General features: G+C 39.2%; 1 protein-coding gene and 1 long non-coding RNA gene across 4 annotated transcripts in view; one reads left to right on the forward strand and one right to left on the reverse strand.

Annotated features, from left to right (window-relative positions):
- LOC128807145 (uncharacterized) overlaps positions 1-2318 on the reverse strand; it is a 28104-nt gene extending 25786 nt beyond the window's left edge. For both annotated transcript variants that reach the window (XR_008437062.1, XR_008437063.1), the window contains exon 1: positions 2086-2318. This is a non-coding gene — a long non-coding RNA (uncharacterized LOC128807145). The remainder of the gene's footprint in view (positions 1-2085) is intronic.
- CAPZA2 (capping actin protein of muscle Z-line subunit alpha 2) overlaps positions 2027-16806 on the forward strand; it is a 31721-nt gene continuing 16941 nt past the window's right edge. The window contains exons 1-2 of one of the 2 annotated variants that reach the window (XM_053977276.1): positions 2027-2115; positions 15467-15530. In XM_053977276.1, the coding sequence (XP_053833251.1) occupies positions 2077-2115; positions 15467-15530 (103 nt within the window). In that variant the 5' untranslated portion in view covers positions 2027-2076. Of the gene's footprint in view, positions 2116-15421; positions 15531-16806 lie in introns of those variants that run through there. The other variant, XM_053977275.1, reaches the window with a different exon arrangement.

Genomic DNA, 16806 nt, shown 5'->3' on the forward strand with positions numbered 1-16806 from the left:
CCTGGGTGGAAATCGTAAAGTACTGTTGCATGACACTGAATGCTGTACAATGCTGTTCTCTGCTACAGACTATTACCTTTTATTATTGAGATATAAAATCTATAATATATACAAAATATTCAAAACCCAGATATCCCTTAGATGCACATTTTCTGTTCTATACTTAACTCTAAATCTAGCAATGGTCTTATCAAACATTAGCTTTAGTTGTCATTTATCTTGTTCCTCACATAAATACACTACTGTTCATTATCTTTATCCTCCATGGCTTCAGGTATTTTAAATCTTTCTTCAACTGTCCTGAACCAGCCATGTTGTCCAACCTATACATTAATTATTTTTACTTATTTTATTTACATGTTTGCATTATATACTGGCTTTCTTTGTGCCATGAGAATACCCACATTTGGCTTGAACCACTTTTTGTCCAATTTCATTTTCCTTCACTTTCATGCGACAGTCCTCCTACAGCATCTAGAGTAACAGCCCTAAAAAATTCTACAGATATAGGCATATTTTGCTCTACTGCACGTTGGCAGCATTTGTGCAGAAATACTCATGCAAGAAAGACAGATGTGGATGAACTCCATAGCATGACAAATCCTTTGGCTTGAAGCTGGCTACATTCACACCACTAACCATGACTGATTTAGGTGTATCTCAGTACCTGTGATTTTCCTATCAACGATCAGCTTTTCCTTGTTCATCATAACTGAGATGAAGTACACTGTGCTGGACATTAAGAAATTGTCTTTTTAAATGTTACCAAAGAGTAACCACTAGCCCACAGGCCATCCTTGCAAGTCATCATCCCAAGTCCCTGTGTAGCCACAATGTCACATTGCTGGATGACATTCTTCACGATGTCTTAGTCTGAAGACTAAGAAACTTCCAATCTACTTATTTTTCTCCCATTGATGCCATTCCATGTCCAACCTTCTACAGTACAAATCACTTCACACACTTCTGTCGCTGATATTAGACTGAGCTTCCCACAACCTCCCCCAGCACCTGTGGGGTGCCCAGGCCTCGGGCACCCACTGAGCACCTGCTACACTGGGGGCTGAAACCTGGATATTCTCCTCCTGTCTGGGGGTTGGCCTCTTCTCCCAGGCAACCAGAGACAGGACAAGAGGATACAGCCCTAAGCGGTGCCAGGGGAGGTTTATTTTGGATGTTAGGAGGAATTTCTTCACTGAGAGAGCGATTAGATATGGAAATGGACTGCCCAGGGAGGTGGGGGGGTACCATCCCTGGAGCTGTTTAAGAAGAAACTGGATGTGGCACTGATGTCATGGTCTGTTGAACAGCTGGTGCTCGTCATAGGTTGGACTCGATAACCTCAAAAGTCTTTTCGAAACTAATTGACTTTGTGAGTTTTACTTCTGGCTGCCCTCAACTCCACTTGCAGTTCAAACCCTTCCAGGATCCCCCATTTCCCGTTCCCAACGCGCCCCTCCGCCCCGGGATCCCCCATTTTCCATTCCCAACGCGCCCCTCCGCCCCGGGATCCCCCATTTTCCATTCCCAACGCGCCCCTCTGCCCCGGGATCCCCCATTTTCCATTCCCAACGCGCCCCTCTGTCCCGGGATCCCCCATTTTCCATTCCCAACGCGCCCCTCTGTCCCGGGATCCCCCATTTTCCATTCCCAACGCGCCCCTCTGCCCCGGGATCCCCCATTTTCCATTCCCAACGCGCCCCTCTGTCCCGGGATCCCCCATTTTCCATTCCCAACGCGCCCCTCTGTCCCGGGATCCCCCATTTTCCATTCCCAACGCGCCCCTCTGCCCCGGGATCCCCCATTTTCCATTCCCAACGCGCCCCTCTGTCCCGGGATCCCCCATTTTCCATTCCCAACGCGCCCCTCTGTCCCGGGATCCCCCATTTTCCATTCCCAACGCGCCCCTCTGCCCCGGGATCCCCCATTTTCCATTCCCAACGCGCCCCTCTGCCCCGGGATCCCCGCCCGCCGCGCGCGCGCACAAGGCACCGCCTCCGCGCGGAGCGCGCGCGGGTCCCGCCCTTCCTGCCGGGAAGGAGGAGCGGGAGGGGGCGGGCGCAGCCGGACGGGAAGATGGCGGACCTGGAGGAGCAGCTGTCCGACGAGGAGAAGGTAGGGATGGGTGGCTAGGTTGCGCCGAGCCGCGTCGCCCTCCTGTCCTCCGTCCCTCCGTGCCGGCGGGGCTCCTGTTTTAGCGTGGCCGCGCAGCCGGGCCCGGCCGCAGGAGGGGCGGGCGGAGGGTCGGGATTGAGGCCGGGGCAGGGCCGGCCCGGCCCGGCCGCATCTCCCGCCGCGCCTTGTACGGTGAGGGTCTGGCGGGGGCGGCGCCCGGGGCCCGGCGGGGGTGGCGGCCGCACCGCCGGTCCCCGCGGCCGCCCCCGCCCGGTGTGCGGGGCGCGGGGATGGCAGGGAGAGGCAGAAGAGACGCGGAAAGGCTTTCCCTTCCCCCACCTCCACTTCCCGTTCCCGAGGCGCCGTGCCCCTGCCAGCCGGCTGCTCCGAAGCACCCGGCCAGCCCCGCCGGCTCCGGGAGGAGATGGGATACGTGGGATTTACGAGAGGAAGAAGCTGTGGGGATGAGGAAGGCTCTTTTGCTTCCTGCTAGGAGGCAGTAACTGGGGAAGTGTGAGGTCAAGGAGCAGAGGGACTGTGTTAGAGATGTACCGTGTACTCTTTTTGTGGCAGTTGGAAACTCAAATTTAAGGCAGATTTTTCCGGAAAAATCTCAAAAGGAGCAGGATGTTTTGTGAGACCTCAGTTATCACTGCTCCTTGTCATCCTCTGGGGGATCTAGCTTCACAGCAGCTGCCTGTTTTCAAGCTAGGGTGTGGTGTTCTGTGTACATGGTGTCCTGCTTCTGCCTTTATGTAATGCATGCTATTGCTCCCTTTCCACTTTAAAAACTTATATTTTCATGTTTGTGGAAGTTGTGAGATGACACAAATGTCGAAGGCATCAAAGATGATATTTCAAACTTATTTGAATTTAGAAGGTTTTCTAAAATATCTTAAGTGGTTACAGTAAGACAGGTTTTCTGTTTGGCCCTGTTTTATAAGTAGAGATGCACTAATATGAATAGGAGTGTATAGCACCTAGATCTTGCTATCCTCTTCCCAAGAGGTTTGAAGACTCTGCCTTCCTCTACTTAAATCACATTTCAAGGCCACCTCTCTGTTGATACAGGTAGTAATGTGATCCAGAAGTACAAGTGGTAATTGCATTTTTTTCTAGCCCCTTATAGAAAATACAAGTAACATTATTCAAGTACATTGTTCCAGAAGGTATGCTGAAAATACTTTGACTACGAGTTATCTTGCCATCACTGAATGGTTAAGATTGGAAGGGATCCTTGTGCATCATATTGTAGAGTCATTTAGAGCAGGTTGCCCAGTACTGTGTGCAGGTGGCTTTTGGGGCTCTCTAGGGATGCAGACTCCACAGCCTCCTTGGACAACCTGTGGCAGTGCTCGGTCATTCTTGCAGTGAAAAAGTGTTTCCTTGTGCTCAGATGGCACCTCCTATGTTCCATTTTATGCCCATTGCTTCTTGTCCTGTCAAATAATAAAAGACAGAATGGCAGTTTTATCTTGTCTCTGTATGATCTTGGCAGCACTGCCTGTGCTTTTGTGGCTGATGGAGTTAAGTTCTGAACTTTCTTCCACTCACTGATTTAGTTTTTTCTTTTCTCCAAAAATGAGTGCAGAGACTCATAGAGACTCTTCCTGCCTTGGTATAAGTGAACGGAATGAGCACTCATCCATTGTAAATTTAAATTGATTTCTCTATCAGTCCCATATAAAATTGATTTTCCTGTATGAGTGGAATTTTCCAAGCCTGAGAGTATATTTTATTGGCTAAGAAACCAAAGATGGGTAACACTGCAAACTCGTGGAAAATAGACATGTGATACCTTAAGATTTTATTTCTGATGCATTAAGTTATGCTGTTGTTGTACAACAAAAATGCTATTTCAAGCATTCAGTTTTACTCAGCTTAAAAAAAATCAGCTGGATGGCATTTGATAAACACACCCTTCTCACTCATCCAGTTGGGACTATAAATAAATGCAGGAGTAGATGCAAAGAGGCAAACATTGATTTTCATGAGAAATAAATCACGTTGCTCCTTTATATACTTTCCTTCCGTAATACAGAACTGATAATATTGAAGGCTGATGCAGATGATGGTGGTGATGTAGCTTTGTAGATAATTTCAGTAGAGACATAACCAGAACCCTGAAACTCCTCAAACTCAAGGATAAAAGAAGTTGAACCAAATAACAGAACTTTTTTTGTCTCAGACTTGTAATGATGTATGAGCACAAATAAGTAAGAAATCGAGTGATGTAATGATAGGACAAGTTCAGAAAGGTTTTTGCTTCGTATCTTACTTCATGCTTAGTCAAAATATTTTAAGTGTTACAAAGGCAGTAAGCAGTTCCATGTACCTTAGTATTGCTGGATTTAAGATGACTGTGTTTAGCTGTAGCATAATTCAAGTTTAAAACCAGCAGTGTTTAGCATAATTGAGAATATAGAAAGGGGCATAATTGGAATAATAGCAAACCAGATTGTTACAGTTCAGGTAAATAATCTTTAAAACCAAGGAAGGATAAGAACCAGAAAGAGCATTTCAATATTCAAGATAGTTTTGAACTCAATCTTGTTCCTCAGATTCCCATTTTTAAAGAGATTTTTGAAGCCTTGTTTTTCCTTCAATTACACGAGTGTTGCATCATTGCAACAATATGAGGACCATTTGTAGCAAATAAGGTGTGTAAGATTTGTGTGGATCCAAAGATATGAAGTTGGACCATTGCCAGTGAAATTTACTGGTTTTAGCATCCAGGAGCAGCAATTTTCCAATGCTAAAGACAGCTTTCGTGATCCACGGTGTTTTGTAGCTGCATTATTCACGTAGGTCACTGAAAGTTCAGAAGCTTTTAGGTATGTTGAATAACATAAGTTTGTTTGTTTATTGATTCAGTTTGTTTATTTAAAAATGGGGTGTAAGAGGTGGAAATCTTGAAGCCCTGAGCTCTCAAGCAACAGTGTCATCACTTCGGCACCCTTCCTATAGATAATGCATCATCACTTAACAGGTTTTGAATACAAAACCTATTCATGTGCACAGGATATTTGAAGTTTTGTTAAAGTCTAGTAACCATTTTTTGCAGTTCAATTTTATTGTTTTATCTAGAAATTGTTTTCTTACCTGTAGCTACATAAAAACTAATAAACATACATAAAAATTAATTAGCTTATTAGTGGGAATATTAAAGGTACAATTTATCTACATGAGTGTAGGCCATAATTAATTAAAGGTACTGATTTTACTGTAAAAGTTGCATTTGCTAATGTAAATACTCATTTCCAAACAATGGCACAAATGAAAAACACCACAAAAACATTTAAATCATAAAACTCATAAAACTAGTGTTTTCTAGTCCATTTTTGGTGACTTGAAGGGACATGTTTTCTGTATATTTGGTTGGGGTATTTCGTTTTTAATGCAAATTTACAAAGCACAGGAGTTAAATAGCTGTGTATGACTTGAGATATGACCTCAGAAAATCAGGATGCCTTCAGGGAGGAAAGGATAACACATGAAGTTTTGAAATACTAAATTAGCTCTTGCATTACTTAAAATGCTGAACATAATAAATATGGGAATTGTCAAACATGTTTTTTGAAAAAAGGAACTACACCTCTTTCAGTAAGTTTATATCCCAGTAGTTTCACTTTTTCAGAAAGATGGGGTTTAACAGTGTGATTAGAAGAAAACTTCACTTATAATGAGGAAGTTGTCCCATTTGTCAAAGTGAGCCTGGATGGCTTCCAGGTATTTCCTGGTGCATTGGGTAACTTTGTAACTTCTTCAATTTGTAGATTTTGACACCTAATTGACCTAATAAAGTTAAACTAAACTCTGCAGTGTAGTTTTGTCAGATTAAGGAAAACCCATTTCTTATTTCAGTGCTTTGGAATGAAAAGTTTATGCCAGTAAAATGAATCTTTCACCTATAATGTTTTCTTTACAGCATAATACTTTGGCAGCAAATTGCACTTACGTGTACAAGCCCACCAATGTGAAAGGCTCAGGTACTTTTCTCAATGCAAATATAAACCTTTTTCCTAAAACGTCTTTGAAAGCAATAGCAGAACTTTTGACAGAAAAAAATTGTTACTTTTCTAATTTACATGTGTTAAAGCAATTCCTGTGCTCTACATCGTTCATTTTGGAAGGATTTAGAATTCTGACTTTCAGAATTATGTCAAATGAGACTTGGAGACTAGATGAGTAGGAGCTGCATTTGAATAACCTTTTTTGGGTATAATGGCACTGTAATCTATAAAGTAAACTTTAAGTCTTGCAAGTGTCCTTGATAACATTTTGATGAAGTTCTTTAGTAAGAATGAGGAAGTTAGGAGTGCTTTTCAGACTGACATATAATTCTGAATATTGGAGGCCTTCCAACATTTAAGATTTTCATGTCCATCTCAGGATATACATGAAAATGTGTGTGAAGATAGTATGTTGTCTTGACTTAGGTTTTTATTTTTAACTAAAAATGCATCAATACCATTGAGATTAATCACTCCCTTGGGAAACTGTTAAACACTGTCTGAAGAAGTGATCATATACTGTATATGTAACTGCAAATAATTATTTGGTTTTCTTCTACACTCATACTGTCTGGAAGAAATTTCTGAAGGTAACTCAAATGCTGGTTAGTCAAAATGGGCCAGCTTAGATAAGGTTGCTTAGGGACTTGCCCTTTGAGTTTTGGGTATCTCCAGGAACAGAGACTGTACTAGCTCTCTGGGTGAGGTGTTGCAATGTTTGTCTAAGCCCACAGTCAGAAACTTACCCTAGTTTATAATTGTTGCAGCTTGTATACAGTGCTGCTTGTCTTTTACTGTGTACCTCCATTGTAAGTTACTGTGCAAAGCAAAATTGTTTGCCTTTTTGACAAATGAAAAGTAATTACTTGAAGCTTGATGATGAATACAAATGAAACCTGTTATTATAAATTAAAGATCAGTGATTTCTAAGACTTCAGGTCATATATTTTTTCCTTAGTACTAGTTTGAAGAAATCAGGTACCCTTTGGGAATTTTGACTTCTACCATGTTAGGGAGTATTAGGGTATTCATAATGCAGTGGCATCTCAGGACCATCAAAAGCCCCCTTCTTGCTGTCTCTGTACTCTCAAAACTTCTTGCAGAAGCTTGCTGCCTAGGAAACCTCATAGCTCAAGTAGATAAAAGAAACAAATTGAAGGAAAAATAGAGTAATAGGACAAGTTATGGCAAATACAGAGATGAAACTGGAAACATTAATTTATGATATAATGGATATGGTTCTACCTCCTACCAATACAGTCTTCAACCCACAGTTCTGCTGTGAAATTCTGTTTTCAGTTGGTTTCAATTTTGGCAGTCAAAAAGGAACAGGAAAAGGGATTTAGCTGCATTATTTAGCAAACCCATGTATTTTTTACAGGCAGACCTGAATACTATTCACTTTCAGGTTCTGGAAGTGGGATGTAAAGGAGTTCAAAGTGCTTGTTGAGAAATGAAAGCAGGTTTTTGAGCATGTGGTAATTACTTTTTAATCCTTGAGTAAAAAAATTCTGAAATGTAAAATACTTTCAATATTTTCTTAGCTTGACAGAAAGCATTAAAACCTTGAATAGGTAACTTAGAATTGTAAGATGCTGGAATTGGGAGGGGAGACATAACAGTTATGGTGGTACCTTAGTCTATTGATTTTCATAGAGCAAGCTTTGTTGTGTTCCTTTTCTCTCCCCACTGCTGTTGAATCTGGGCTTAATGTCCTTGGGCTATCTCATTATAACAAATGATCTCGGTGTTGGAAGAAGAATCACTTTAAAAACTTGGGCTTTGTAGTAGAAGAATACTTTGCAAATACGAACCAAGTGCTTTTTAGCTGACAGTGGATACCACTTTGTAAAGACTGCTGAGAAAGAGAGGCCTGGATGCTGCAACTGAGGATCATGTGTGTTCATGTCCCTGTAACAGGACGTCTTGGGTTTTTATGTGGAGATGACACTGTTGGTTTCTTTCTTTGTGAAGTCTTAGTGAGCCATTTCTTGTAACATTTGCTTCTCAAATAAAACTTAATGCTTTTGCTTTTCATTAAATGTAAAATTTTACTACTTTTTCAATTTTCAGTGAATGACAGCAAGGAAATAATTTTTTTTGCAAGGAAGTAATTTTTTTATGCTGCTTATCTGTTGTCTATCTGATCCATCAGCTTAAGTATGCAGTTGCTCAGCTACAATTGTATATATTTATATATAATTATAATTAGTTGCATATAAATATATATATTATACAATATATACATAAATAGCTGTGTATAAATATATATATATAATAAAATGTTTCTAATTTTATATGCTTAGGAGTAATAAGAATAACTACAGAATAACATGGGGGAGATTTATCTTCTCTTATTTCTTTAATGGTTACTCTTGTGTATTACTCAATTAATATCCTTTCCTTTCATATTCCTTTTTGCTATCTGTGTCTGATGCAGTGACAGTGACAGTGTTTTGAGTTTGGGTTTTTTTTTAAATCTTCCCAATATGATGTGGTGTGTAAAGTGATTTTAAGATGGAGACTTTTATGATATTTAGATACTCTTCTGCTGAAAGGTCCTACAGTGAAGTATCCACCACCTTTCAAAGTGGCTATTTTTGTGAAAATAAATCTCATTATTGAAGTCAGGTTGTCAGGTAGAAAGAATGCAGCTAAATTACCACACGTTGTGTAAGATTTACTTTTTGCAGCACTGTTAAGGGCTAGTACTGTTACATATTCTTAAATATTTGTGTATTAAAAGTAATTGAGGAAAACACATGTTCTCCAGATGCAATGTAGCTTTAGGCATTACAATTAAGGAAATGTCTGTTCAGTCAAAGCCATAGGTATGGAATGTGCCCCTCCTTTCCTGTGCCACAGAACCACATTTTTACAGTGTTTTTTCCTTGGCTCTTCTAGAAGCAGAAGTGAATTGGATAGTGCAGTGAATTTCCAGTTGAGCTTGGTAGGAAGGCAGTTGAAGCAGTACATTTATATTCATTGTCTCTCTACCAGAGTCGCTGCCTTTGTTCCATGTTTATGTGAGATGATGCATGTTTTGGGATGCTGTTTTGTTGTTTGAAGTTATACCCGTGGGTATGGTGAGGTTTATGAGATACTGTGAAGGCAGTTTGCTGCTGACATGGGGTAATTCCTTTCTCACAGTTTTGTTCTCGGAGTTTGTCCAACTGTTTGAAGGCTTTTTTGCCTCACAAAACTGTCAGCAGCAGGAAGCAATAATAATTGTTTAAAGCTCTTTTTTTAGCTAAATTGGTTGTTGTCTTCTTGCCACCTTCTAAAGCTATTCTTTATCTAGATCAATTTGCTTGTCTGAATACTCACAGAAATAGATGAGCACTGATGATACATAGGAGTTTGTAAAAATAGTGATGTAACATCCTGGGAAGTATCTAACCTAAAGATTTAATGAGCAATTGGAGCCAGTACTACCAAATATCTAGCTATCCAAAGAGGAAGCCAGTTACATTTTCTTTAAATACTGAAGGGTTTACAAAGTCAAAAACTATGTTGATGTTTGGATAGAGCATCAAACAATGTATCCTGCAAATATTTGAACCTTAGACCGTGCTCCTTGATGTGTTATATTTGTCAATGCAAAATTCAGTTTGAGTGGTAGATGTCAGAGTAGTTTTACTTTATAAGGAACAACAATGCTGCATATTGAAAAGTAATGGTACAGCTCAAGCTGAACTCAAATCACAAGTTAGAATCAAACTCAGAACTAAATAAAACTAGGTAAGTATTATGTCCAGTATCACTTCAGTGAGTACAGACTGTATCCCTTATTTTGAGTGTGACTTACAGATCTTGAGAGAATACAAACTTGCCTCATTTAACTGATGTCTGTGTAAATATTTATGTGACTATGAGCTAATTGTGAGAAAACCCTGTAGCTAATTTAAGTGGGTCAGGACAAACCCATTTGTTTAGTTGCCTGCAGACAGGTTTTTAACAAGAGCTACACAGAAGGCATGACTGAGAACAGAGCTCTCTAGTCTCTGCTAGAGAGAGATGTGATGTGATATCTCATCATCTATTTTTTGCCAAACACAGGTTTCTCTGAGTGGGAGATTTATTGTGTGTTGTAAGATAGCAAGGGTACCCTCAGGAATCCGGAATCTAAATGCATGATATACAATGCTTTGAGCCTGCTGTAACAGTGATAAAAGTAACTTTAAGAAGCTCTTTTTATTCCCCTTGTGATTAGCAACAAAGTTGTCTTTGCGTGGAAATTATTGTGGGAATCTCTCTCTTCCTTCTTTCTTTTAGGTAAAAAGGGGTTTTACTATCTATTTAGTATCTATTTCACTATTTCATTTTATTGCTTTGGAGGAGTGAACTTTAACGTGTTAGGAGTGTAGAGGAAGGGGTGGGTCTCTCTGCTGCAACGAGTTTACAGCTGAATTTCTGAATTTGAAATAGGGGATGTATAGGAAAGAGTAATGGTGAGTATATGGTTTCACAGTATCCTGCTTATCAGCTTGTTTTTGCTGTGCAGCATGGATGTTGATTGAAGGAGTGAGCTGTCAGGGTGCCTAGCAAACAAAACTGTGAAATAATTGTCTTTCAGTTGAGTTAAAAGGGGGAAAGAAAAATGAAAGCAGGAGAGTTTTAATGTCTCTGTTAGTGTTAGATGCACCTTAGCATCTTAGTCCAAGGAGCGAGCTGCCTTGGCAGAGCTGACAGTGGCACTGCAGAGCCCTGCAGTGGGAGCACATTCTCCTTGACCATATATAGGCACATACAGCACACAAGGTCGGGCTTCTCCAACCAGTGTCACTTCTCATGTGGCAGGAACAGGAAGAGTGGTCTCAGAGCATTTGAAGCTGCTATCTATAACTTCTTAAAAATAAAATAAACTTCAGAATGTCTTAGGCTGGAAAAGATAGAGTAGGATTTCTCTTATGTACCTGATGGGTATCATGCATTGAGAAAAATTAAATTGTGAAGTAAAGGAGAAGTATGGAGAAAAAAAAATAGTTTTAGCATAACTGCCACCATTCTGTACATTACTACGTTGTTCTTTGCTAGTGTAGTCTGAAAACTGCAAATATTGTTGTAACTGAGTATAGGAATTTGTTGATAGACCAACTGTTTTAATCCCTAGTAGAATAAAGAATTAGGCATAATGCCTAATAATTGTATTTATCACATACATCAATGCTGTCCTTTTCTCTTTTGCTAGGCTTCTCTGTATGAATTTCTACCTTAATTGAAATAGTTTACTTTATAAAATCAATAAGCTTGTAGGCTTGATAAACTTTTAACTGTGATGGGTAGCATTTGACTTCACTTGAATTGTGAAAGTAAATCTTGCTAGCTCTTACCTACTGAGAGCAGACTTCAGTTTAAGCAAGACTGTGAGTGGTGTAAATGTAAAAACTGGATAAAGAGGGTGGCTGCAGTGGGGAATGCTTCCCTGCTCAGTGTTTCAGAAGTCATTTTTATACTTTTTTTTTAAACTTGCTCTCAGTTTCTGTACGAGTTGTCCAAATTAATGCTCAAACCTACACAAAGACACGATTCATAAAAACATGTAGATCGGGTTTTTTTGCATTCAAGAAATTTAATATAGAAAATGCATGGTTCCTTACATAGGTTTGTGGTAAAAGCTGGTTTTTTGTAAACCAGTGGTGATCAGATGTTTTGGATTAGTGAAGTCTGAAGTTTATAGTTTCTTGCTACTCTGAAGACTTGAAGCTGAAAACTGACTCAAATCTACATCAATAAAACACTATAGTAAACTTTAGGTAGTGTTTTGGGAGTAACTACTGTAATAAGTGGAGAAACTTCAGGTATTTTATGTCTTTGGGTTTTCTAAAGGAAAACTCAACTGTAACAATTTTTTGTTACTTGCTGATACTTGTGTGAGTTTCTTGCACTGCGTGTAAAGGAGCAGTTCTCTTGAATGGAAAAAGGTTTTGTCGTTTGGATTCTTAAGATATTATGATGTTTCTGTATTGGCTTGCTCAAATACATTTTTAGAAGTCTCAGTGCATTGAATAATCAGCATTGGTTGCAATTGTAATGCACCTGATTGGTTTTCTTAAAACTATTTTCAGCAGATACAACTTCCTATCTTAGTTTGACTAAAGAGCATTTTAGCTTTTTGCCTATCGCTTTATATTACAGGTTATGTACATTTTTAGAACATCATCTTTTATTCAGAGTATCCCTTTGTTTTAATTGTGCTTCCCCGAGTGATAGCTGAGGCTTTTTGCTGCCAAAAGGGGGAGATCTTCATCTCGCAGAGGCTTATGGAAGTACATTCATTAATCATTCTGTATCAATCTGGGTTTGAAAAACAGAAGCCTCCTTTAGAGCATTTATTTCTGGAAAAATTCAGTGGCAATAAATCTGTAACTGCTTTTCAATTCTAATGTGTTAAGTGAGACTACTGGATTTAATTCTTTTATATGGACTTCCTGTGTGTATGAATTGGGGAAATAGTGGCTTTATCAGCTACTCATCACAGAGAAGTTAATTCAGTTTAACTGCTGAAGGAAAGAGGATTACTTTTAAATTGGCTTCACAAAGGCAGGTTAGCAAAATACAGAGTATCCTAGCTGATACACTCTCAACTTCTGAAAACACGTTAGATTTTTTTGCTTTTGTAAACATGAATATACTTTATACTTGATGAGGTATTCATTGCAAATTTGCATGGTTGCTTATCTGTTCTATAAAACGTTTCATTTATGATGAATTTTCACACAAAAAAACTATAAGTGAGAAATTGAATTTACTTGTAAAATGTTTATAAAAAGTAATGTGTAGGTTGGTCTGTCGTGAGGACATCTGAATGCTTTTGAATGAGTATTACTTATGGTGTAGCTAATTTGATAAGAATAGTTTTTACTGATAGTGAAAAAAATAAGCAAAACCAGATTTATATTACCAAAACAGCTGAAAATGAGGTAGTGGTCCAGTTTTAGTATAGACCTATTGTCTCACCTTACAGCTGTTACCAGGTTAAAGCATGTGGTCATTCAGGGTGCAGTTTGGGCACCCATGTTTTGCTTAATTTTGCTTCTATAGCTGCTGCCTGCCCAAAACCTATGGACCTGTTATTTCACAACTCCACGTGTCTATAAGTCTTGTTTCTCTGCTTGCCCAGAGCTAACCTGGCCTTGGCAGGGCTAAGCAGTCCTGTTCACCTGAAGTCAATGAATCAAGAAATGCTGTTCCTTTATCTTGAGCTGGGAGTCAGCCCAGTGATAGTCATGCTGAAATCACACAACTGAATACTTGCTTTTCAGGGCTGATCTGTGGCCCTATTAATTGGTGTCATGGTTTAACCCCAGGCAAGCCACCAAGCCCCACAAAGCCACTCAGTCACTGCCCCACCAGTGGGATCTGAGAGAGAATTGGAAGGGTGAAAGTAGGAAAACTCATGGGTTGAGATAAAGACAGTTTAATAAGGAAAGCAAAAGTTGTGCATGCAAGCAAAGCTAAACAGGGAATTAATTCACTGTTTTCCATGGGCAGGCAGCTGTTCAGCCATCTCTAGGAGAACAGAGCCCCCAATCACATGTAATGGTGACTTGGGAAGTCAAATGCCATCACTCCAAAATCTCCACCCCTTCCTCCTTCTTCTCCCATGTTATATAGTGAGAATGATTTGATGTGGTGTGGAATATCCCTTGGTCAGTTAGGGTCACCTGTCCTGGCTGTGTCTCCTCCCAGCCTCCCATGCACCCCCAACTTCCTTGCCAGAGGAGTTCTGATGGTAGGTACTTGAGGAAGCAGACAAAGGCTGTCTGCAATCCAAAATGCAGCATTTAGGTTAGAAAGTTGGGAACTTTTCCATTTCCATTATCCAGCTCTGAATAGTTGTGTTCTGTTAGTGATCTGAAAGCTGCATGGGCTGGTCACTTGGGATCTCATGAGGGTTCAATACTGCTAATGAGGCAGCTAAGTGCTCTCCCAGGACATTTTAACTTGAACCACCTCTCCTGGAGACCCTTGTCTGAAATTTGGCCCTGTCAAGAAGCAGGGGCCCAAACACTAGCTATATTGCTACCCTCAATTGTAAAAACTGTTTTCTTGTCAGTTCAAGAGCTCTAGCATGCTTAGAGAGTTTCTTTGTAGTTTCAAATACAAAGAAATGTGTAAATGTAATGTGTTCTTTTATTATTTTTAGATATTTTTAATGAAATGTGTGCTTCTTAAACACCCTAATTTCAAACAGTGCTCCCAAGCACTGAATCTTCCAGCGCTTCATTCCATAGATACATCATGGAAGGTGTTGGAAAGGAAAACTCTGGTTCAAGTAGTATCCTGTATTTGAATAGCAACACCATACTGAGGATGCAAGAGAGCTTTAAGTGTCTGGTGAACTTGGATAACTGTAAAGGATAGGAACTTTTGCCAGATTAAGTTAGGGAACCAATATTTAGTTAGTTCATTTTTATAATGGGTGCTTTTAACAGTGCAAGGAGGAAAAAGATAGAATCAAAGTGTGTCCACTAAGTGTCATTCTGCAAGTAGGGTAATAGTTGAAAAGTTTAAAAGTTGTTTTACATTTAAAAAGTATTTTTGTGGTTTTTTTGTGAGCACATGTGTGGAGCTTTGTAGTGAACCAGCTCAGGGACCTGGTCTGAAAAAAAGAGCAATAACTTTCCTGATTTTGCTCATTGTGCTGTTGTACAAGGGCTTGTGCAAGCAGAAGGAGAGAGAAAGCCAGGGCAGGTGCGCATACTTTCAGTGAAAATATGGGCTTATGCCGTGTTTGCTCTGCAAGAAGTTGTGGCTGAAGGCCATTAATTACTAATTAAGATCTCAAGGGGTTTTTTTAAGCTTTATCTGCTGGTACTGTGGTACTAAGAGATGCAGGTGAAATTTAGTGTCTATGCAGTGTTTTTAAGCTTAATCTGTCTGTGCGGACCTTCTGTAAGGTATAGAACCATATGATATGTAGTAAAATTGGAAGAGAAGCTTTGAAGATCATCTTCATCATGGTTTTTGGTTGTCTTGGGGTTTATGTTGATTCCCAGGCATCCATGGACTGAAAGCTGACATAGATTGTGAATATATTGTTGATCTTATTTATTATATTCATCTTTTCCTGTTTGCCAGTAAAAGAAAACATGAATGACTCAATTTCACCATCTGCTTCCATCACATATAATCTCTATTCTGTTTGAAGAGGTGGAACTGAATAGTCTGTGTTTTTAATAAAGACCAAGTAGTTTAAATAATGTGAACAAATATGTGAAACAGTGGGAGCTGTACAATTTCATGTCTGGCTATTAAAACTCCATAATGCATAACTGCTTTGAATAGGAATGAATGCAAGTATATACAACCACATGATTGTTTTTGTATTTAAGGTGCGTATAGCAGCAAAATTCATAATTCATGCTCCTCCTGGGGAATTCAATGAGGTGTTCAATGGTGAGTATCTGTGTGCTCTGCCCTTTTATTTAAGGTATCTATATCCAAAATTGCATTGCTGATTATTCTCCTGAACTTCACGTAGCTTATATTGTTGCAGCTCCCTTGTATAAGGGCTGGTTTTGTAGCTGGGCATGATAAGCTTTGCAGTCACAAGACAGCTTGAAGTTTAAAGGCAAAACAAGGGAAGTACTGCTTTTGTCTGTGATGTGAGAAGGAGCTTTGTTTTGAATGAGTCATGAATTAACAGTTGCAAGGATTTCTGTTTAGAAAACAGATACTCTCATTTTTCATCTTTGGTAGACAATTACATTTTTCAACAAAAATTAAACTAGCAGAAATTAGAATGGTCCTTTTAAGAAGGAATATCATTACAAATACTTAATGTTGAATGCACAAAAGACTACTACCTAGTGCCAGTTGTGGAAAGAATATTCATCTTCTCCAAATATTTCTAACCTTTAAATTCTGGGCACACTCCATTTTACTAAATGTATTGGTAAACTGAAAGGAAACTTACAATAAGGTTCTTTCAACTGTTGTTGTCTGAACTTTACCTAAGATGTTATTTGTTAAAAAAATAGTTGTTTGTCTGTCATCAAGATATTTGGGCATACAAACAGTATAAAAAGGCAGGCTTTATAGTTGTGGCTTACAAATGTTTCTGAAGCTAGATAAGTAAAAAAATAAATGTGGTATACTAAACCTGTAATCAGTGTCAGATCGGAGAGAGCTTGTTAAAGAATGCAATGCTTTTACAAGTACCTTGTTCTTAGTTAAAATGTGGCCAGCTGATTATTATTTAAAATTAGTAAGTACTTAATTTTTGAAGTGAGCAGCTTACTAACTCAGCTTTCTGAAGATTATGATAATTTCTTAGAGTAGTCCTGCTTATAAGCTTCATTGTTGTGCTAATTCATAGCTGCAACTAGCTGCTCAATAACAGAGTATGATGTCTGACCAGTAAGATTCAGGCCACCTTCTTAAAAAGAGAAAGAAAGCTTTTAATTCCAATTCTGAAAATTGTGGGGTGGGTTGGTTGATTTTGTGTGGGGTTTTTTGAGTATGTGAGGTGTTTTTTCTCCTTTGGGGTATTTTGTATTTTGGGTGGGAGAATTTGGTTTATTTCAGGAGGGTTTGCTTGTTTGTTTTTTAAAGAAAAAAATACCTTAAATATATTCCAATTTTTTTTTTTACTTTTCACTTGAATGATACCTTGGAAATATTTAGAGGAGGTTTAATATGTTCTGGCAAGACGTATGATTGGTTAGTTAAT

Source organism: Vidua macroura, chromosome 5, assembly GCF_024509145.1.
Source record: "Vidua macroura isolate BioBank_ID:100142 chromosome 5, ASM2450914v1, whole genome shotgun sequence".
NCBI lineage: Eukaryota > Metazoa > Chordata > Aves > Passeriformes > Viduidae > Vidua > Vidua macroura.